This window comes from Salvia splendens, chromosome 2 (assembly GCF_004379255.2).
Source record: "Salvia splendens isolate huo1 chromosome 2, SspV2, whole genome shotgun sequence".
Lineage (NCBI taxonomy): Eukaryota > Viridiplantae > Streptophyta > Magnoliopsida > Lamiales > Lamiaceae > Salvia > Salvia splendens.
In genome coordinates, this window is record NC_056033.1 from 35,081,256 (window position 1) to 35,105,203 (window position 23,948).

The window sequence follows — 23,948 nt, forward strand, 5'->3', positions numbered from 1 at the left end:
ATCCGTGGGCTGACCCGAATAGCCCGTCAAATTTATAGGGTTAGGGCTGAAATTTCTAGCCCGATAAAATCAAAACCCGATTAGCCCACACCCAATTAACCCTCAACCCATTAGGGCCAGACCCGAAAACCCGATGAGTTGGCCCAAAACCCGATAAAATTTCTATTATTCTATTTTTTTACTCCTAATTAGACATTTCATTGATTAATTTTAACTAAAAAAATAACTTTCAATTTTATATTAAATATACAAATTATATATTAAATTTTTTTTAATATAATAATTGATAAATAAATTAAAAACTTCAAATTCACAAAAAATATTTAAATTTCTAAAACATGCATTAAAATTCTACGAAATATCTCAAATATTAGTATTTGATCATGTTTATGATTGAGTTTAAGCATATATCTCAAATATATCATTATTAAATGTTTTACATTGTATGAATATTAGTAATTTTAATCATTATTTATTGGATTAATCGTATGTTAATATTATCGGTAGCAACCCGAGCTTTTAGGGTTAGGGCTAAGCTTTTATAACTCGAAAGAAATCACAACCCGACTAGCTCGCACCCGATTGACCCGCAACCCGAGTAGGGTTGGCCCGAAACCCGACGGGCCGGCCCTATTGACATCCCTAAAAGAGGGTCCTCCATAAGCAATTATTTTTCATGGATTCTTATTCTAATTAGAGCATCTGCAACAGTGAGCACAAGTTCTCTGTCCGTCCTTGCCGCTGGCAAGGACACGCTTGTCCGCCCGTGCCAGCGAGTAGGGCGACGCGGCGTGTTTCTATTGGCCGTTGGCATTTCCTTTTTTTTCTTTTTTTTTAAAAATAAAAAATAATACCAAAAATTAAAAAAAAATATTTTCAGATTCTCAAAAATATAGCCGTTTTATTACCGTTTTTTTGAATTTTTTTAAAAAATTTTATCCCAAAACCATCTATAAATACACACATTCATCATCCATTTGGACGAAATTCGGTCACTTATGAATTTAATTATATAATTTTTAATTTTTAGGATTTTAATTACGTACTTTTTAAATTTTAGGATTTTAATTATGTAATTTTTAATTTTTAGGATTTTAATTATGTAATTTTTATTTTATTTGTAATTTGTAATATTATTCCGGATATTTTTAGTGCATTTTAATTTTATGGAAATGTTTTTATACAAATTGAATAATAGAATGGTGGGGCCCTTGCGCTCGTCCTTGCGGAAGAGCACGGCTGTGGGTGTTGTGGTCTTGCCAAAGAGCAGGCAGAAAAAAAGTGAGGTCGGGCCACAACCGTACTCGTTGGCAAGAGCACGGTTGTAGATGCTCTTAGGCTTAAGGAATAATTAGAAAAGAAGGTTTCCACACTAGAATACATGAGTGTGAAGCTTACGGATAATAAGAAACTAGTTCCACTTTATTCAATTAAAATTCGATGATAAATTCAAATCGAACTGAATCCGATCTGTCCAAGTCACAACATGCGTCGTAATATTTTTCATGGCATCTTTTATGATCCAAATTGAACATAACTTACTTTTTTTCACACAAAAACCGATAGGCCAAAAGATAAGTTGTAATAAAATCAATCGCCTGAAACATATGATAAGTTGTGTGTACAATATCATATCATTGGTCGGATTCTTAGAGAAGCCACTTTTCCTGACATGTATAATTAGATAGATTCATGACAGAGGCATAGAAATAGTTATAGGGTAATGAAGCTTATCGATGGAAAAGCGGTGGTGGGAGGAGGCTTCAGAGGGGAATCTGGTAAGCATAAGGGGACGGTCATCGGCCTCCTCATCCACGTCCGACTCCAGTGTTGATATGTTAATACACGACCACTTCTCCAGAGACGAGAAGAAGGCCGCAGCCACGCTCGCCCCCACCCACTTCATCAACAAAGCAAAGGACTAATGCTGCTTCTCTTTTTTTCTCAATATATCAAGAGGAGGAGGAGGAGGAGGAGTAACTCAAGGGTTAATAAATAACGGCCGCTTTTGTTTTTGAAATGCCTAATTAGCTGGAAAGGAAGCAAAGGCTTTTTTAAGTAATTGGCGTGTGGGATTAAAGGTTTGGCTTAGCTAAATAAAGTGTCACACACTAGAAATAAAATATTTCAAGAGCCTCAATCACACTCAGAATTAAATACTCCAAAGCCTCAACTTCTTTATGTGTGTATAATCATCAAAAAGCTGGCATTGGATACCCACACATGAGCTGTTTAGATCAAGGCATGCATTAATCACACAACTTAAAAAGAACAGATCCACCATCTTTAGCCTAATAGTAATGGAGTGACAAAGACTTTGTGATTAACCATCACTAATATGAATTCAGATTTAAACTGTAAATCAATCAAGTAATTTCATATATGGTCTAATATCCATCTTAACAAAAAACAAAGTTTACTTGTTTACCGTTTATTGAACTGAACCCGGAGGAAAGCGATCAGAACGAGCCGTTATTTACCATTTGTATCTTCGGCAGAATGCTAGTAGGTCCATGAGGCAGAACGAGTGAGCCTTGGCTTAGCAATTTTCTTGTCCTCTTCAAGAGATATGATGAGCAGATTCGATGGGTTCTCTATCATTAGCTTAGCAACCAGATATCCTGCAATCGACCATGTTTGGTTCTTCCTTGCCTGCTTTCCAATGTACCGGCCAGTGATTCCATCATAATATTCAGGCCATCCATCTTTCGAGATACGTTGTTCAATCAACTCTATCGCTCTCTTAGCAATCTGAGGCCTTCCAGTCTTTATGCTTGCTGCTGTGAGTAGCCACAAAAGAACTACAAAGAAATGCCATTCTTACACATTGAAAATGTAACCTATCTGATACTATATGCTAAATGCAAATTAAATGAAAGCTTTGACATGGAATATTTATCTATAAAATTATAATAATCGAATTTCTAACAATAAGGTAAAATGCTTCATAGGAAAAACTGCACAAAGTTTTGTTTCGTACCTGGCCAAGAACCACCATTGTGATAGCTCCATCTCGTGTTCTTTGGATCACAGCCGGTTACGTTCTTCCATTCATGTCCTTCAAGTGCTGGATATGCAATCTTCAGGGGCATCTCTCCAATCAAGTCTGTCCACCGCTCCTCGATCAAATCCATAACTGCTGTAGCCTGCGCTGGTGTTGCTAAACAGCTCAAAATAGCAATGCAGTTTCCAACCAAGAACCACCTGAAATCCATGCGCGCTGGGCTCACATTCCCAATGAAATACCCTCCCCTCAGTGGCATGAACTCAAAGACCCAGTCTGGGATGGATTCAGGAATGACATTGAATTTGTTTACAGCAGTGTGAGAATATTCCTCGGTTTTATAGCGATATATGTTGTTGAGTTGAGTGAAGTCAAGCCAGTAGTAATTTTGCATATGGTAACTCAGGGCAGTAATCCGTTTATCAATGCGCTCAATCAACTCCTTACCATCATGCTCGTTGTTAAGCAATTGTCTCGCGCACCTCAGTGCAAAAAAGAAGAGTGCTTGGATCTCAATGGGATAACCATAAACCCCCTGTCCGGAATGAAAGTAAAGGCTACATCAATTCCAATGCAATAACTCATAACCATCATCACAGGTAACAGTAGATAAGAGATGCAGTATAGTTCAGACATCATGCATTTTAACTTCAGGGTACACCAAATCAGCACATGTATCGTTAAGCCACTGCAACATCAATCAAATACAAACATAGAAATAATAGATGTAGAGGGATCTTACCATTCGCCTATCAATCATGCTGCATCCATCTGCACATAAGAGTGTAGGAAATGTATCAAATCCATCCGACAGGCACAGGTTAAGTATCAGTCTGATTCCTCTCTGCACTTCTGGTAGCTCTGAGAGAGAGTAATCGTGTGTGCATTTAGTATACGAACGGAGCAATATAATCCACCAGAACCCAGAATCCACGGGCGCAACTCTTCCAATTGCACTGCCTCCAAAGTCTGCTTGTAAAACCTCCTTCTGGCGGATAGGGTCGTGGATAACCTTGAAACTGGCAGGCATAACACCTTCTCCAAGTGTAAAGTTATCTATCCTCTTCTCCCATCCCTGGAGGTGAAGGGTCTTCAGCAGAAAATTTTTCACTATTTCCACATCAGCATCATTTCTCATCAGGCAAGCTAACCCAGAAGGAACAAAGTCTCTCACAAAAACCTACAATCGATAGGAGCTGTGTCAGAATTGATATACTGTGCAATTAGCCAAGAAGTTACAGAATTATAGCATGAGATATATCATTAATTATGTGGACTAACTTCATTGGCAGCATCTAAAAGTTTTGAGACATTTTGAATCTGTAGTAATCAGTGAGCAATCTAACTTGAAACATAGAATGACGCCAGCATGAATTATGGTGCATGTGATGTAGTTCAAACCAAAACATCAAATAACCAAAACGCATACTACAGAGCAAAGTGCACTAAGAAGGATCGTAAACTAGAGATGCATATCAAACAATATAAACAACCGAATTCAAACAAGCAAAGGCCGTGAAAATTATATAATAAAAACGCATACAACAGAGCAAAGTGTACTAAGAAGGATCGTAAACTAGAGATACATATCAAACAATATAAACAACCAAAATCAAATAATCAAACCGCATACTAAAGAGCAAAGTGCACTAAGAAGGATCGTAAACCAGCGAATAGAGATACATATCAAACAATATAAACAACCGAATCCGAACAAGCAAAGGCCATGAACATTATATAAAATTGATGCTATAGATTACAACGCGGTGTTGACATGCAATTATCGATTGTTTCAAAGCTCAACACGCTTTTAATAACTCTAAATATAAAACGTAAGCATCGGTTAGATATTTTCAGATTTAAACCTATAAGCGTCAATGGAAACAGTTAAGGATATTAGTATTATGTCCCACAGGTGATGTGACATAGCCTTGCTTAGTGTTTTGTACTCTATATATGTGGCCCGCGTTGAGTAATAAAATACACTAAATACACTACTACTTTCTCTACTATGTCTATTTACTTTTTCGCTTAGATCTAGATTTTACTGTTCTACAGAAACATGTCTAATTAGCTACCTGATTATAGTTCAAGGTCTCGCTGCTGGGATCATCATTGGCTGCAATTGTACCAACACGTTGTCCTTTGAAGTAGACATATGATTTGCTGAGCAGTTCCCACGCCTCATCGATCAGCGACGAAGAGGAGCTATTTTCGCTGCTGCCACTTCCGATCGGCGAATCCATATGGTTCTCCAGAGTAGCCCCCACGCTAGGCGACGGTTTCAGCACCGAAGTGCTCTTACCACCATTACCATTACTTGTATTAGATACCGCATCCGACACTCCGGTGTCTGCCCCTCCACCGTCAGAACTTCCTGGAAACACCACATTTACGCTCAATTTCACTTTATCCTTGCGAAGTTTTCCGGTATTTTCCACCTTGTTTGCAGAGATACCGAGATCGACGCGATTAGTCGAATCGTCGCGGGCGATACTCTTCCACGCATCGTCGACGGTTTCCAGAACTTCTGTTTCCTCTGATGGCAGATCTCCCAGTGACAAATCGGAACAATCAGCGATGACCTCATCAACAGATGCAGTAGACATTATGCAGGCAAGCAGTAGGAAGTTTCGGGTGGAGAGAGAGAGACTAGAGTATTAGAGAGAGAGGAAGAAAAATGGGAGCAAACTCATGCAGAAATGCGAAATCACAGAGTATTTATGAAGGGTGGTGATCAGGAAGTACTATTTCCTACGGTTCGATTGGATACAGTTCTGCGTGAAATGAATGAAAAACGCTCGAGAAACTGGAGTGAAACGCAGGCGATATGCTGTGGATTTTCATTTTGGCGGTAAACGAGAGGGTGGATTTGATAGATGTTACGGTTATAACTTCATATCACGTGTTTCCTCCAACATTTTCAGTATTTCAAAGAATAAGAGCATCCGCAACGCGGTGCCGTCGCCGTTCCTATGCCGTTCCGGAGGAACGGTTTCGCGGCGGCACGCGTTGCAGCGTGCGTTCCGTCGCCATTCCGTGCCGCCACCGTTCTCATGCCGTGCCGCGTTTCGTTCCTCCGGAACGCGGAACGAAACGTTCCGCCACGCGCCGAGGCGACGTGGCGGACTCCCATTCGACGCGTGAAGCCCACTCGCTGCCCCGCGAGTGGGCTTCGTCCCGATGACGCAATAATTCATTTTTTTAAAAAAAAATTCGAATTTAATAAAAAAAAATAAATTTTTTTTTATTAACGGTAATGAGACCGTTAATTTTATAGCCGTTTTTTTTTTTATTTATTTATTTACTCTATAAATACTCCTATTTCATACTCATTTCAATCACAAACACACATCTATTTCTCTCTATTTCCACCCCAATTTTCATCTCAAATCAACTCTATTTTCCTTCTCTCAAATTTAATCAAACTAATGGATCCTTATGAACAAATGCGTCAAATATTGGAACAATCACTTGAAGAAGATCGACGACGGGAGGCGGAAGAAGCCGCTCCGCCCCAACGTCGCTCCCGTACGTACATCCATCGTAACCGGGAGGAAGCCGCCGCAAGGTTAGTACGCGACTACTTCTGCGATAACCCGGTTTGGGGAGATACGTACTTCCGTCGCCGTTTCCGCATGGGGAAACCGTTATTTCTCCACATCGCGAATACTTTGGCAGCCCGGGAAGAGTTCTTCCAGGAAGGGTTCGACGCGGTCGGACGTCCCAGCCACACGACGCTGCATAAATGTACTGCAGCAATCCGCCAGCTTGCGACTGGACAAACGGCCGACATGTTCGACGAATACCTCCACATCGGAGATAGCACTGGGCGAATGTGCTTGCTCAAATTCTGCAAAGGCATCCGGGCAGCCTTCACCGACGAATTTCTCCGGAGGCCAAGCACGGCCGATTGTCAGTTCCTTCTCGACCTTCACGAAACAGTGCACGGATTCCCAGGGATGCTCGGCAGCGTCGATTGCATGCACTGGCAATGGAAGAATTGCCCGGTGGCGTGGAAGGGGTCCTACACGAGCGGCCACAAAGGTACCCACCCAACCGTTATACTCGAGGCTGTTGCCGACTACCGCCTTTGGATCTGGCACGCGTACTTCGGGGTCCCCGGGTCGAACAACGACGTAAACGTGCTCAACCAGTCCGACCTCTTGACCGAAGTTTTGGATGGTAAAGCGCCGGCCATCAACTTCGTCGCCAACAATCGGCTTTATAAAATGGGGTACTATCTCGCCGATGGCATCTACCCGAAGTGGCCTACCTTCGTGAAGACGTGCAGTGGGTCTGCGAACCCAAAGCAGGCTCTTTTTGCGCAGAAGCAGGAGGCTGCTCGCAAGGATGTGGAGAGGGCGTTCGGGGTTCTCCAAGCGCGCTTCAACATCATCAAAGCCCCGGCTCGTACGTGGTTCATGGAGAACATGGTCGACATCATGTATACGTGCATAATCTTGCACAACATGATTGTCCAAGACGAAGGACCCAAGGCGGGAAATTGGTTCGACCCCGAATCCCCCGAAAGCTCAACCGCAAGTAGTCCGCCTCGAAGTGGAGCGCATCCGTCTATACAAGAACGGTTATCTATTCGTGCAAGGACACGCGACTCTAGCGCTCACACCCAACTCCAACATGATCTAATTGAGCACATTTGGGCAAACTTTGGCGGATGAAATTATTAAAATTGTGTACTTTTATTTTTTTATGATTTTAATTGTGTGCTTTTTATTTTTTTAAGTTTAAGTTGTAACTTTGTTTTAATGTTGTGTGTTTTTTAATAAAATGTGTTTGTTTTTTTAATTGAATTGAGTTGAAATTAAAAAAAATGAAATTGAATGAATAGTAATTTAAGGAACGGTTAAGGAACGGTTAAGGAACGAGGGTTGCAGGTTCCGTTCCTTAGTTAAGGAATGGAGTAAAAAAGTACAGTGGGGCCCTCAAATAGTGGTTTAAGGAACGGTTTAGGAACGGTATAGGAACAGCGTTGTGGATGGCCTAAAGAACGAAAATGAATAGACAATATTATGATTTTGCTAGTTACTGTATTTTTTTTCAAGCCTCCCATGGATCAAATTTAGGTGAAATTATTTTTCAGGTGGCATTAAAATTATTTTATGTGTACAAAACATCTCGCTTAAACCTTTATAAAACAAAGTCGTTAATTACTCACTCCGTCCCAATTAAATTGAATTAAAATTTTTAAACACGCAGATTAAAAATTATGTTGAAAAGTAGAAGAGAGAAATAAAGTAGAAGAGAGAAATAAAGAGTAAAGTAGGTAAGGTAGGTGATGTAATAAAATAAGAGTGAAGTGATGTTTTATTTTTTGTCAAAAAAATGATTCAACTTAGTTGGGATATTCTAAAAAGAAATACAACTCAATTTAGTTGAAACTGAGAGAATATTTTTTTTTCTTTTATATTTTCCATTGTCAAATCTTGATTAATCTTAAGGCTTATTTATGTTGGATGATATGTTTGGGTGAACGACGACATCATCATCCACACCGATGCTTCTCATACACATTAACTCAAACAACTTGTGCGCATCCTTGAAACTTTGCTTTCAATGGGGATGAGCGAGTAAAGATATGGTACTATTGAGGCGTCGCCTCGCACTAGGAAAATAAACTAAAATTTTCATACACTCCAAGTTTTCAGTTTTAATTGTATTTCCTTGATTTTTTTGACCTAATTCGTGAAATTAAATATTCTTAGTTCATCTCGACTCAAGATTGTTGCAATTGTATTGTCGATTTCTTTTTTAAAAAATGATGAATTTTTAGTTTCGAATCTAATTTTAATTTTGAGTATCCATTTTGACTCCACTTAAAAGTTAAAATTTGGTCTTATTTTTAAGAGTAACGGCCAAAATTGGTCCTGAACATATAGCCATTTTACGATTTTGGTCCTAAACATTATCTTTTGAATTTTTTGGTCCTGCACATATGGACATTTGATCATTTTGGTCCTGCACATATGGAAATTTGATCATTTTGGTCCTCCGTCAACATTTTCGTTAAAAACTAACGGTCAACATTATCTTTTGGATTTTTTGGTCCTGCACATATGAATATTTGATCATTTTGGTCCTGCACATATGGAATTTTGATCATTTTGGTCCTCCGTCAACATTTTCGTTAAAAACTAACGGTCAACGGCCGATTTTTACTAAAACAATGGATTGGGTCGGGTCGGGTTTGGGTTACACGTTAAGAAAAAAAATAATTATTTTTTATTAATTAAAAAATTATAAAACTTTAATTTTTAGTTATTTTTGTTGATTAAAAATATTATAACGACTAAAACATGATGTTATTATACGATTTAAACATGATATTACACGATAAAATAAAAAATTACCAAATTAAAATAATCATTTTTTAATCAAAACAATAAAATTAAAGTATACTAATATTAAATCTATATAATAAAATTAAATAATTAAAAAATTATTTTTAATAAAATCTAAGCATAATATTTTCTTCAAATTCATGAAAAAATTAATTAATAATTACTATACTTTAATTTTATTAATTAAAAAATATTAATTAATTTTTTAAGAATATTATGCTTAGATTTTAACGAAAATATTATGCTTAGATTTTAAGAAAATATTATTTTTTTTCTTAACGTGTAACCCAAACCCGACCCAAACACGACCCGACCCAACCCATTGTTTTAGTCAAAAATCGGCCGTTGACCGTTAGTTTTTAACGAAAATATTGACGGAGGACCAAAATGATCAAAATTCCATATGTGCAGGACCAAAATGATCAAATGTCCATATGTGCAGGACCAAAAAATCCAAAAGATAATGTTGACCGTTAGTTTTTAACGGAAATATTGACGGAGGACCAAAATGATCAAATGTCCATATGTGCAGGACCAAAAAATCCAAAAGATAATGTTTAGGACCAAAATCGTAAAATGACTATATGTTCAGGACCAATTTTGGCCTTTACTCTATTTTTAATGGAAGATCAGTTAGTTGTCTTGACATTATCGTGTATGATGCCATTCAGCCTTTATTTTGCACTGTCACTCGGTACATCTCGCTGCTAATTCCGATAATGGCGGAGGCTACTTCGGCCGCCGCTTCTCCCCCGCCGCCGCCGCTCGATGTCGGCTCCCGCTTCCCGCTCCACTTAATCAAATCCGACATAATTCCTCCCGCTCCCTCACGATCCCTCTGTGGATCCGCGGCGGCCGCCGATTTCCTGCTCGACTTCGCCGGGCACTCATGGATCGCCTACGGCGCCGCCTCTCTCGTAGTCATATCTCACTTTCCAGACCCTCTATCGGAAGCAGAAACGAGAATCGGGCCGATATATCGTCAAGTGATCGAGCTATCTCGAGAAGCGGACGCTCACGTCTCCGCCGTGTGCTGGTCCCCAGCGACGCCGTCCATTGGCGAGCTTGCGGTGGCGTTGAGTGATCACATTTTGTTGTTATCGTATGGCGGAGATGAAAATCCAACCAGTAAGTTCGCGATGTCGATTTTCTGACTTGAATTTATGTCTTGAGTTTATTTTGAACGGGTGGAGTTTGACGAGAGTGTGATTGTTTTGAAATTGAGAATCAAAATCGCATGACTTGAATTAACTTTTTATATGAAATTAGGCGTAATCCTGATGAAACTTGAAGCATTTGCTCTTTGGCAATTCATTTTGGAGTTTAGAGTTCTGAATCACGAGTGGGATGATTGTGGAGCTCGGTTATGGTTAAGCATATGCAAACTGAACTCGAGATATACTAAAATGAATGGAACTCGCGGGAGCAGCTACATATCTGTTTGATTGATTTGTTTCTAATTTCCCCGTCAAATATTTATTAGGTAGATTTTATTTTCTTAATTAGGTTATTCAGAATTGGGACTCAGAGATATTGTGCATGTATAGGGGGCTAAGACCCTGCATTTGACTCACACACACACATAAAAAGAAATTCTGACCACCTAAGTAAGGAATGAATAATTATTGATCTCACTTATCAGTCAAATCTCAAAAACACTTCTTATCCCATCCCTGGAAATAAACAAATGAGTTAGTAGTGGTGAGAGGTTTTCTTTTTCATAATCATCTGCTGTTTGGGTTGTGAGTAGAAACCTGGTATACATCTCTATTGTCGTAAAAAGCATATATGATGGTCTTACAGATTGGTATTGAGTCCTATTTAGATTTTCCTTTAGTTCTGACAATGCTTAAGTTAAACGCTCCCCCCTGACGTCCTCTCCCTTGTAATCGAATATGGACTTATTTACTGAGATTCAGGTTCTTTTTGTTGGAGGCAGACTACAATGCTTGTCTTATCCATGAAGGTTGAGGCCATCCAGTGGACAGTTTCAGGAGATGGAATAATTTCAGGAGGCACTGATGTTGTAATGTGGAGAAAGAAGGAGAAGTCGTGGGAAATAGTTTGGTCATTCAAACCAAAAATCCCTCAAGCTCTTGTCTCTACCACCTGGACTGCCTGTGGTCTTTCAGCTACGGCACCGTGGAGCGAATTACATGTTGGAGGTTCGTCTGCTTTCCCCAATGATGCAGGAGATTGTGTATTAGTTTTTCAATTTGATGGACATTCTAAATATCCACAACATGAGCTGCGTCATCCAATGCCTATTGGGATGATACAGTGGAGGCCTTCAACAGGAAAACCACCAAGTAAGCATGCTAAGCATGCCCAGAGGCCAATCTTGTTAACTTGCTGCCTTGATGGATCTGTTAGGTTATGGGGTGAAATTGATGATGGGAGGATTAGAAGAAATGTAAAGGATAATAGTGACCATAAAGCAAAGTTATCTTTTTGTGTCCTTGCTGTAATCGAGGTAAACCAAACTCTGAATGGTATTCTGGGCTCTGATGTCTTTGTAAGATGGGCAATGGACGTTGAAGGTGTGACTGTTAATGATAAAGAAGTATGCTACTATTCATGCTCAAACAATCTTCAGCATTATACAGCTGCTAGATGCGAGTGGTTGATTGGTTTTGGTCGTGAAAGGGTGATAACGATGTGGGCTATTCACTGTCTTGATGATTTTGCTCCAGTGAGATTCCCAAGGGTTAGTTTATGGAAGAAGCATGATCTAGTCAGCTCTGCAGTGGAACCAAGTCAATTGCTTATGCATAAAGTGTGCATCATGAGGACTCAAGTTTCTGGATCTCCTGCTCTTTGCTCATTGGTTCAATTGTCACCTTGTAATTCATTCTCTTGGTGGCAATTATATTCTCAAACATCAGCTAGCATGAAATTGGAATCTGCTAGTGACAATCATGCCAACAGGTCTTTGGCAGCTTGTGCCAAAGGAGTGCTAGAAGTTGAAGGTCACATCGATAAAATTTTACAGATTGCAGTTCATCCGTTTTCTTTTGAAGTTGAACTCGCTGCTTCTTTAGATAGAAAAGGAATGCTTCTTTTTTGGTCATTTTCAACCTTTTTCAATAGTCATATTGGCCAGCCAATATCTACACCCTCTTGGAAACTCTGTGGAAAACCTGCTATTATCGATCACGCTCCTAAATACACGTGCTTGAGTTGGGCCCCCACAGTGCTAGGTGACAGTAATGTTCTTCTCATGGGACATTCAAATGGCATTGACTGTTTCTTGGTTAAGGTTTTGAAAAACAATGAACAGAAGATCACTTATCAAAATTTATTTTCTTTGCCCTTCGTTATTGAAGGTCAAGAACAAGTGCTAACTAGAATGAGCTCCATCCCTTTGTCTTTTAACTGTGATGGGAACTCCGTTTCTAGTAAATTTCTGCTGATAGCATTGTGGATGGACACTTTTAGGGCTTTATCATGGGAAATAACCATCCATTGCGATGATTCACAAGGGAGCTGTTTGAATGAGCACTGGAAAACATTTAAAAGTGATTTTTCTGGAAAGCAGTACTTGGTTGCAGTCGACTCTGCCTCATCAGTCATTCCTGTGACTAACAATGATGACAAGGTTATTAGTTGTGCTGTAGTGTGCCCCAGTGACTTGGTTTTATCTTCACACAAGCTGAGTTCTGCCGATGAGATTGGCAGCACTTGCTATGCCTATCATATGATAACCGGTTGCTTCAATGGCAGCTTAAAACTGTGGAGGAGCATGCCACTCGATTCTTTGAGCTCAGATAAGAAGTGGGCTCTTGTTGGTGTCCTTACTTCTCAGCAAGGTCCTATACTAAATGTCTCTATGAGTCCCTGTGGTCAAAAGATTGCTTCCGCCTCCATAAATAGTCAACCAAAAAATTATTCTACTACACTTTGCATATGGGAATGCATGCATGTCAAAGGTGTGGGCAGCTTCATGCTGGAAGATAAACTTTGTTTTGATGGGGTGATTGTTGCTTTTAATTGGTTAAAAATGGGAATTGGTCAGCTATTACTTGCCGTTTGTTCGCAAAATGATTTGCGGATATATGCTTCACGACGCCGTGGCGGTCAAGGTGAATTAAAATCCGAGAAGCCTTTGGAAGAAAATGCTTGGATATGCATTGCAGCTAAGAGTAATCTACCTCCTATTTCTGACTTCCTTTGGGGCCCTAAGGGCAGCGCTGTAGTAGTTCACGACAAGTATTTTAGTATTTTCAGTCACTTTTTGTCATTATCTGATTACACTGGCTCACATGATATTGTGCACTATTCAACTTTCACTGATTCTGAAAAAGCACCATCAAACATTGGAGGCAAATATGAGTTGCAGCCCCCTGCAAAGATGAACAATAATGGTGAGAGCTTCCAGTGGACTTACAGTTGTGCCACCGAAAAATGTTTCTGGAGCATGTCAGAAATAGCCGAAAAGATAGGAGGATCTTTGCCTCTATTTCACCCAGAGGCACTCTTTAATAACTTGTGCTCAGGTACTGCTGGTCATGAAATGGTTACTAATATTTTTATGTTAAGTTTTTGTGTCTCTTTATCCTTTAAACTGATGATGAATGTTTCATCTGTTTAAATCAGCATGAACACCAATTTACAAAGATGAATTGTCAATAAAAAGCAGTTTCTGTCCTAATGTAAACCTCAAACTTACGAGGCCCTGGTTCCAAATATTTAACAGCTTCAACCACCTGTTTCCTAGTTGTTTGAAATTTGAGAATAAAAAGCTGAATTTATCTTCTGAAACAAACTCTTTTTGTTCCAATCTGAAATTTGTTTGGAGAAAGGCATACATAGTCCATGCAATAGCTCTAGCTGGATGCTTGTAATCTTCTTGGATGTCACTAAGGGAGTACATTTAGTCAACATATATATCTAATGACATGGATCCCTTTTGCTTTGTCAACTCATTCTACTTGGAACTTTATGATGTCCATGTTCTTAGTTGTTAGAATGTTTAACATTTATCATTACTTTTCTTTACCGTATTGTTTTATGGCTTCAGGAAACTGGAAACGTGCGTTTATAGCTCTACGCCATCTTGCTAATGGCACTTTGTCTGAACAAGGTCATGGTGCTAAAATGCCCAGCAGTTTAGTTTCACCAGTTCCCTTGTCAGATTATCTTGATGGGATTCTTCCACTTCATTCAAGTGATAACGTATTTCATTGGAGTACATCCCAACTTCAAACGGGTTTCTTTAACTCTGTCCCCGAGGGTGGTTATGGTGCTCATAATACCACCATGACTTCATCGCTGTCCAAATCTGAATTTGATGGCTTCATTGAATCCCTTGAGAGTTTGTATTCTTATAATTGCATAAATAAAGACGAAAAGATAAAGGCCATTGCACTTGTTGATCTTCTACGAGAAGTTGGTAATGCTTACTCAACTTCTGCTTATGGAAGTCTAGATGAACCTGGTCGGAGGTAAGTTTGAACTTTGAACCATTGCTACTAATATTATTCAATTTTACATCCATTGCTTAGAACTCTATGGTAGTTTGCAATCAACTGACTAGCCCTTTTTTCACTGAAGATTCTGGATTGCAGTCAGGTTCCAGCAACTATATTTTGCTCAAAGATATAGTAGGTTGCCTCTGGTGGAAGAGTTTGTTGTCTCTCCAGGACTCATTGGGTGGGCTTTTCATTCAGATTGCCATGACATTTTGTTTAATTCTCTACTACCAACAGAGCCATCTTGGGAAGAAATGCGCAGTATGGGTGTTGGGTTCTGGTATACAAATGTATCGCAGTTGAGGGTTAAGGTATGGTGTGAGCTAATGCTAAAAAGTAGACAAATATTTGCAGTTGCTTATGGTTCTAACATAATCTGAATGGCAAAAGCATAATATGGAGACACCACATCTAGTAAAATGCTGTTGTATGTAGCTAATGACTCACAGCACTGTACATGTTTCCATGTGTAGGTCATATATTTATAGATAAGCCTGCATCATTTTCATCTGAGCGAATACTCATAGATACTTCTAATACTCTTCTTGGGATCCAGTGAGAATTGGATTTAATGTGAGAAATGAGTAACATCCATAAACACGAATTAAACATGCATAAACACATAATTATATGAATAAGAGATGAACGGATAATTTGACCCTATGGGGATTCGAGCTCAGATGCTTATTCATCTCTAATTCATGGAATTTATGCATTATGCATGCACAATTCGTGTTTATGCAAATTTCTCATTTCTCACGAAATATATATAGTATATATGTATGTATTTGTGTGTCATTATGTTATTTGATGTCAATCATATGCTCTGAAAGATATTTCGTCCTTTGTATACCTTTTCAGATTGGAAGGGTTTATTTGTAAATAATATCACTAAAGATATGAGTTAAATATCATGGAATAGAGGTTTTCAACGGTTCAGAACCACATGAGCAGAACTGAAAGCAAACTGTCATATTGGCAGCTTGGTTACACTTTTTATAGAATATTAAAACATAGACATATGTGTAGAAGTATATAGACATACTAGAGAAAAGTAGTAGGTTTTTTCATTAATTCATAAAGCACATATATATAGTACAAGAGGCTAAGCCAAAGTAGGTCACATAATTGATGTGGGATACTTATTCTATATCACTTTTGCAGCCGCTAGTTTAGATGATTTATATTTATTTTTTAATTGCAAATTTTTATTTTTGATAGCTAGAACTGAATTGTTGAGCACCTCCATCGTAGAATAATCTTGTAAGATGCATTGGAGGGGTGGATGTCTTGCCTCTTAGTCATTCTTATCTAGGCGTTTGACAGTGTCTTTCTTACTGCAGATGGAAAAGCTGGCTAGACAACAGTATATGAAGAAGAAAGATCCTAAGGCCTGTTTGCTCCTTTATATTGTGTTAAACAGGCTTCAAGTTTTGGCTGGCCTCTTCAAAATAAGCAAAGATGAAAAGGATAAACCATTAGCGGGATTTCTCTTTAGAAACTTTCAGGTATCTAATGATCTATCACAATTTTCTTTAACCGTGAGTAAGATAAAAGCTTTAAACTCTTCAGCTGCCAATTTTGAGTGTCAAAATCCATACCCTTATGCAGTTATTTTGTAATCCATTAAGGGAGATTGTATTAGATCAGCAAACTTTGGGAACTTGAGGCAAACATAGATCCCAGAACAACCCGGAGAATTGTATGCACATAAACAAATTCTTAAAAAAATGTAACTTCTGATCTATGCTCAATACCACATATTGCGGTACTTCAATACTAAGTAACACACACAAAAAGGAGACATCATTACTCCTGTAAGGCCAAATTCATTTGATGGTTAAGTTGAGGAAAAGGAAAAAATTGTGAAATCAAAGGAAGTAAAGGCCAAATATGTGTGCTAGAAAAATTTATCTGAAGGCAAATGGTAATGGTGATGTTTGGTGCCCGAGGGAATAGTGTATACTCATTTCTCAGTTCTCCTGTCATTTGCCTCTCATGTTTGTGAGGTTAATAAATTTCACCAGTTGCATTACACGCTCCTTGAATTTTGTTTCTTTCTTAGTTTTCATGGACAACAAACAAAAAATTTGTTATGGATTTTGTTCTCCTTTTTAACCAAAACCCTTGAAGCTAGCAAGTTATCAACCTATCTACACTGCCCTGTACTCTCTCTAACGTTTGCTTTATGAATATATATTTTTTGCTACTTTCACCTAGACGGTCCTATAGAAGTTACTCTTCTAGATGGTGTCAGATTGTTCCTTAATTTGAATGAGTTAACTGTACCAACTTTCTTTATAGGATGATAAACATAAGGCTGCAGCTATTAAAAATGCTTATGTACTACTGGGAAAACATCAACTAGAGCTAGCAGTAGCTTTCTTTTTGCTCGGAGGAGATGCTTCTTCTGCTGTGACTGTCTGTGCCAAGAACCTTGGAGATGAACAGCTTGCCCTTGTAATATGCCGTCTCATAGAGGGATGTGGTGGACCTTTAGAATGCAATCTCATTGTTAAGTTTCTCCTCCCATCTGCACTATCAAAAGGCGACTTTTGGATGGCAAGTTTTCTAGAGGTAAGGATAATCTCTACAGCATTATAACCTTTATTTATATGTCAGGTTTCTATATCATGCACCTTATATTCATATTGTTGAATGGCCCATTTTATCATTTTGGGATCAGTGGCTATTGGGAAACTATCCCCAATCGTTTTTCAGAATGCTTGGTGCTGAAGTGGGTTCGGAGGTCAATATTTCTGGCCTTTCATCCTCTCATACCTGTTTTCTGGATCCAAGTATTGGTCAATATTGCTTGATGTTGGCAAACAAAACTAAATTGAAAAATGCTGTTGGGGAGCTTAATGCTGCTAATCTCTGTCGGTGGGCATCTCTGATGAATATTACTTCCTTCCGAAGATGTGGGCTACCTGTAAGTGTCTCTACACAATTTATTTGGACTTATGTTTAGGCTGTAACTCTGGTAAAATGTACAGTATTATTTTTAATTCTTATGTTTATGCTTCTATATTCCTGCATGCCTCGTGATGCTATTACTTCAACTCGGATATAATAATAGGCTGTAGGCAATAGCACATGTTGATGATAGTTATTGACTATGGAACCGGAAATTACTATTCCTAAAGCTTCCTTCTTCTTTATGGCGCTGACAGTATGCTTAAGGATTATAAAATTTTCACTTCTATGAGTATGTCTTGGTGAAGTAATTATTAGCATGCTGAGCTTCTGCTTGCCGATCTGTATAGTTTTATCTTCAAGGATGATTTCTAAATCAAAAGAGTAATGCCCAGTTCTATTTTGTTTCCCAACAAGCTTGAAGCATTGGAGAGCCTTTTGTCATCTGTGAGCATATTTGGTGGCCCTACCCATGGGAGCTTGACGCATAACCCAACTGGTGATCTTCCTGCTGAATTGACACAACCATCTATGTGTGAGAACTCCTCAAACTGGATGTTGGAAGAGACATCTTTCCATATTATATCGTATTGTAAGTTATATTTAGCATTGCAGTACATGTCAACCTTGATGAAAGAACATCCAAGCTCTTTAGAAAATGATAGGCCATCTTCTTTCAAAGAGGCTATAAACCTGGAGGTTGACCGTCAGGACTTTGAGAAATTACTGAAGGAATTTGAAGACAAGTTGACAGAAGTTATTACTTATTTCCAGCAGAAGTTCTCCTTGGTTCCTCTCCATCTAATTAAAATGGTAATTGGTGTTGATTTGAACAAGTGCATTCTAATAATTTTGGGGTTACCTAAACTTTTTTGTTTTGCTTACACAGATTGTGTTGTCTTTGTGCCATAATGGTCTAGACTTTATTGGACACTACATATTACAAGATTATGCTCCAAAGTTCCTGTCGCAAGAAAAGAGTAATCGCCCTGATGATTTGTTTTGGTTTCCATCCGATCTGTCTAAAGCTACTGAAGAAATGTTATCACTGTATGTGAAATATATTGTTGCCTCTTGCAAAAACTGCTCGAGATCAACATATTTGGCCGTGGATAGTCTTTCTAGTGAAGGCAGGTTATGCTGGCTTACTGTGTGGGGTTTGTCAAATCAGGGCATAACAGAGACATTTAGGTGTCTAAGAGCTATGTTGCAGCTGTTCCTAAGATCCCAAGCCGTAGATTTTCAGAAGTTACTTTTATTTGTTCTAAGTTTGTTTGAATTCCATATACTTTTTGCTACAGCTTGGCTTCAAAAGAATTTCAAAGCTATTATTGTATCTATTGGACCTATTCTATCTAATTTACGGGACGAAAGTGACTCCAATGGGTTGAAGATGGGGAATCTGAATAAACTTATTAGTGAGATTATGGAGTTGCTAGCTCATGGTTTAGTGTATGTTGAGTCGGGACAAAAGCAGGAACCAAGTGGAGCAGTTTCTGATAACAAGGCCTGGCATATCATCAGTTCTTCTTTTTGGGTGTGCATGTCTAAATTCTTGGAACATCAACACAGTACATTGCCTGAAGTACCTGAAGATTTTTTTTCTTCTGGGCCTCTCCCTGTATTAGAACTTGATGGAAATAATCTACAGCAACAAGCCAGATTGACCTCTAGCACTTTGGTTCAGTTTCTCAAGCTCACGTGCTCAGATATTTCGTTTTATTGTTCAAAGCAATTTGCAACGTACCTACTTCAAGAAGCAAATACTTTGAACAAAAATAACCTTTCATGCTTCGAAAATGGTCTGTATCAATCAGGAGGGGAGAATATTAATCCGATGATTGAGTATCCAAAACCGTTAGACCACGGCAATGAGTTGCCAGATCTTGATAAGTTAAGGCATATTTTTGCTGGTTCTGAAATCCTTCGTGGAACCTTTGAGCAAGAGTATCACAATTGGCAACCATACATTAAGCAAAAGTCATCTAGTGGATGGAGTTATGCATATGCAAGCATCACAGCAGAGTTCGGATTAGAGGAAAATTGGAATAAAGAAGATGGATTTGCTAGTCCTCGTGCAATTGGATCACCTTTAGCATGTACAACCCCAGATCATCCTTTTAAAACTTCTGATGATAATAATACATTTGACTCAAAGAGGGTGATGCCTTTCCAAAATCCTAAAGAAATATGTAGAAAAAATGGAGAACTTTTGGAGGTACCCTTGCACCCTTTCCAATCCCTATATATGGTTTTGCAATTCCATATAATTTTAATTTTGCCTCACCTGATTTAATTTTTGGAGCAGGCTCTGTGCATAAACTCCATCGATCAATCCCAGGCTGCACTTGCTAGCAATAAGAAGGTTTGTACCTGTGTTTGATTCATTATGTTTTGCTTTGCCTGAATGTAAAGGGCTGTCTAGTACATGCGAACTTTGGAGCTTATCTGCTATTGGTTATTTGAATTTGTTTTGAAGCATAAATAATAATTAAAAACTTGAATTTGTTATCACTCAATTGTTAGCTTGGTAGGGTGCAAAATATTGTAGATTGGTGGAGGATAAAATACTAGTTTGACTTGGAAGGATCCATAATCTTTGGCCATGTCCTGCGGGTTTGAGCCACTATGAGCCTTTTGCAATTTTAGTAGGTTTAGCTTCTGCTATCTTTATCCTGCTTTTTCTATTTATCCTTTAATTTTGTAAATAAGAACTAATAGTACCTGTGAACTTGCCTTCAGTTTTATGAAGTAGATTACAATTTTTCTTTTTCTTTTTTATAATTTCCGTATGGGATCAACCTTTTGTAAACAAGCTTTAAGATAAATTTGAGCTGTTGTCTAGGTATTTCTTTTGTTCAAATGGGTGCTTGTGCTGTGATATAGCCAAAATTTCCCCAGTAATAATTTATTTCTTGATTGGTTTTCCACTGTGTATATGCTAATGGTTTCCATTTCAGGGGATAGTATTTTTCAACTGGGAGGATGGGATTCCTGATAGGTATAAAGCTGAATGTATTTGGGGAGAAGCAGACTGGCCCCATAATGGGTGGGCAGGATACGAGTCCACCCCAGTTCCTACAAATGTTTCTTCTGCTGTGGGCTTTGGAAGTAAGAAGGCCACACCCCTTGGGTTGGGAGGGGCCACAATTGGTGCAGGCTCCTTGGTGCGACCACGAGGAGAATTAACTGGTGGGGGAGCCTTTGGCATTCCAGGATATGCTGGTATGGGAGCATCCAGCCTTGATTGGGATCTACAAGAAAGTTTTGATGAGTTCCTTGATCCACCTGCAACAATTGATAGTATAAGGACAAGCGCATTTGCATCACATCCATGCAGGCCTTTCTTCTTGGTTGGTTCTAGCAATACTTGCATATACCTTTGGGAGGTATGTTTCTGTGCTTCCAATTTTACCCCATGTCTCTTCCACTCTAACTCTCACTCCTTCCCTCTCTATCCATTCATTTTTCAATTTTTGCCCTGTGTTATTTTCTTCTACTAATCTTTTTGATTTTGTATTAAAAATTTCATTTATACCCTTGTACTTTCTCAAAGAAAATAAATGAAAAATTAGAAAACCTTGTGCTTCCTGCGTTATTGATCAAAGGGCAAAGTACAGAAGGCATGTGTAGAAATAAAACTACAGTGGGCATAGTTTAAAAAATGCAGGAAGCAATATATGCATTTTCTTAAAATTCCCTCTCATTGCTGTTGTTTACCATGAAAATCAATCTAAAATATGATCTTTCAGTTTGGGAAGGGCACAGCTACTGCAACCTATGGAGTACTTCCAGCTGCAAATGTACCTACACCTTATGCTCTTGCCACTGTGTCTGCTGCGCGCTTTGACCACTGTGGACACAGATTTGTGACTTCCGCATTAGATGGAACTGTATCCACGTGGCAGCTTGAAGTGGGAGGAAGAAGTAACATTCATCCTACAGAATCTTCTGTCTGCTTTAACAATCATACTGCGTGAGTAACTACTCTAAATAATTAAACTGCTGATAAAGTCTGCAATTGAATAATAATTTCTTTACTTTTGTGGGACATTCTGCCAGAAGTGAAATAGACATAAAAATTGGTATACAATTTTTTGCCCAATCTCGCTCTTATTCTTTTTGATGGTTCCCAATCCGCCTAGTTTTCCCCGGGGGGGGGGGGGGGGGGGGGGAAATTCTGTTCTTGATTTTTCTTTTAGATTTTTTGTAAAAGGAGTTTATTGATGCTGGTTTCTGTATCACTTGAAAAATTGCTCTATGCTTCTTCCCTGTCAGGCATTTACCACTGGCATTTATATGCTCCAGGTCCTTTTTCTTGCTTTTTAGTTGCCTTCTGATTTCATCTCATCATTGTAGGGATGTTACTTATGTTACGGCAAGTGGATCAATTGTGGCTGCAGCAGGATACAGCTCCAATGGGGTGAATGTTGTTGTATGGGACACACTTGCTCCTCCAGCTACTTCTCAAGCTTCAATAATGTGTCATGAAGGTTTGTTTTATTTAAGTTTGTGGTGAACTATGTCCAGAATTTGTTATACATTTTAAGAATGCATCCTTTCCTGTTTCAAAAAAGAATGTGTGCTTTCTTGATTCAGGAGGTGCTCGATCCCTTGCTGTTTTCGATAATGACATAGGGAGTGGTTCTGTCTCTCCTCTTATTTTAACTGGTGGAAAAGGTGGTGATGTTGGGCTTCACGACTTCCGTTACATAGCTACAGGAAGGACTAAGAAACACAAGCACTTGGATCCTGAGGAACATAATATGAATGATTCATCTTCTGTTGATATGCGTAGCAAAACTGGTGACCAAAATAGGAATGGTATGCTTTGGTACATACCGAAAGCCCACTCAGGTACCGTAACTTATATGCATACACGTGGGAAGGATCCAGTGAGAATGGTAAATATTCGCGAGAATTGAGAATGACACATAAATGTTATGCATGCATATACACAGTAAATCCCATGCATAAGAAATTTGTGGAAAAGCACCTGGTTGAATTTCACTAGTGGTGAATTATTCGGGAATTTCTTATGCATGAAATTCACTATGAATATGCATGCATAAATCACATTGTACATCATTCTCACTTCTAAGGTTAAATAAAATTCTCAATGGATCTCACATCTCTCTCTCTCTCTCTATGTATATTATTAGCTCAAATACAGAGCTTAAATTGTCACTGTCATTATCTGCATGAAGGGAGTATCACCAAAATTTCTACAATTCCAAATACCAGTTTCTTCTTGACTGGGAGTAAGGATGGGGATGTGAAGCTTTGGGATGCAAAGAGGGCCAAGCTAGTATTTCACTGGCCAAAATTGCATGAAAGGCACACCTTCTTGCAACCTAGCTCTCGTGGATTTAGTGGAGTTGTTCGGGTAATTCCAAAGACAGTCACCATTATTTTTAGTTAAAATAGGCTGAAGTGCCAATTTCAACAGTCTATCATTGCTCGAGCACTTCGTGTTTCAAAATGTAGAACTAAATATCCACCCATCTCCTCTTTTGCAGGCTGCAGTCACAGATATTCAGGTTGTTTCTAATGGCTTCCTTACATGTGGAGGAGATGGTATTGTAAAATACATCGGATTTCAAGGAAATCCACTGGAGACGACAAATTAAGATCCAACTCCATCGCTGTGCCGTTGTCTCATATGCAAAGAGGTGTCAGACTTCATCTCAGCAATTTAGCACACGTGCAACCAGTAAAGTTATAGTTCTCTCATCCACCCAGAATCTCAACATTGGCAGCATTGATCTTGATTCCAAACTTGGCCATGGAGCTAACTCTGAGGAGTTTTGGGTTAAATGCTAGTATGATTTTCTTAACCAAACTCAGCATTTCTGCCATCACAATCTCCAGTTTAATGGGAACTGAACTAACTGGTAGCGGCCAAATGACACATCATTCAGTTTTGAGAGATTATGCATAAAGTCTAGCTCTTACGCATTTGATGTCTCATGCAAGCCAGCAGTTGGTTCTTTCTTCTTCAAAAAAATTGATATAACTGGCTGGATGCGACAGGCTAGACTCTGATAGAGGCTTTGTATAGTGATTTTCAAACATAAATATGGCACTTCCTTGTCAATTGTCAAGTGTGTATGCAATGTACATTATTATGAAGGATTTTTTGCGCAGATACATATTGCGTATTTGCAATAGATCAAATCAAATGCGCTTTTTTTT

The 23,948-nt window shown here is 38.8% G+C and overlaps 2 protein-coding genes across 4 annotated transcripts; one reads left to right on the plus strand and one right to left on the minus strand.

Annotated features, from left to right (window-relative positions):
* Nucleotides 1-2,321: 2,321 nt before the first annotated feature.
* Nucleotides 2,322-5,818, minus strand: LOC121765295 (probable alkaline/neutral invertase F). The gene is made up of 4 exons (XM_042161388.1): nt 5,083-5,818; nt 3,747-4,184; nt 2,981-3,539; nt 2,322-2,801 (listed from the first exon to the last, which is right to left on the minus strand). The coding sequence occupies exons 1-4, from the start codon at nt 5,611-5,613 to the stop codon at nt 2,503-2,505; spliced, it is 1,827 nt and encodes a 608-aa protein (XP_042017322.1). The 5' UTR covers nt 5,614-5,818; the 3' UTR covers nt 2,322-2,502.
* A 4,215-nt stretch (nt 5,819-10,033) lies between these two features.
* Nucleotides 10,034-23,930, plus strand: LOC121792394. Of its 3 annotated transcripts, none has more exons than XM_042190313.1 (16): nt 10,034-10,494; nt 11,286-13,862; nt 14,387-14,810; nt 14,920-15,148; nt 16,181-16,345; nt 17,142-17,414; nt 17,524-17,769; nt 18,171-18,566; nt 18,643-19,971; nt 20,062-20,118; nt 20,714-21,142; nt 21,506-21,729; nt 22,113-22,246; nt 22,353-22,610; nt 22,961-23,139; nt 23,273-23,930. In XM_042190313.1, exons 1-16 carry the CDS (start codon nt 10,086-10,088, stop codon nt 23,381-23,383), a joined length of 7,440 nt encoding a protein of 2,479 aa, XP_042046247.1. In that variant the 5' UTR covers nt 10,034-10,085; the 3' UTR covers nt 23,384-23,930. The 3 variants fall into 3 exon arrangements, with proteins under 3 accessions (XP_042046247.1, XP_042046248.1, XP_042046249.1); XM_042190314.1 differs by having other exon boundaries at nt 10,336-10,494; nt 11,306-13,862; XM_042190315.1 differs by having other exon boundaries at nt 10,389-10,494; nt 11,302-13,862.
* Nucleotides 23,931-23,948: the final 18 nt, after the last annotated feature.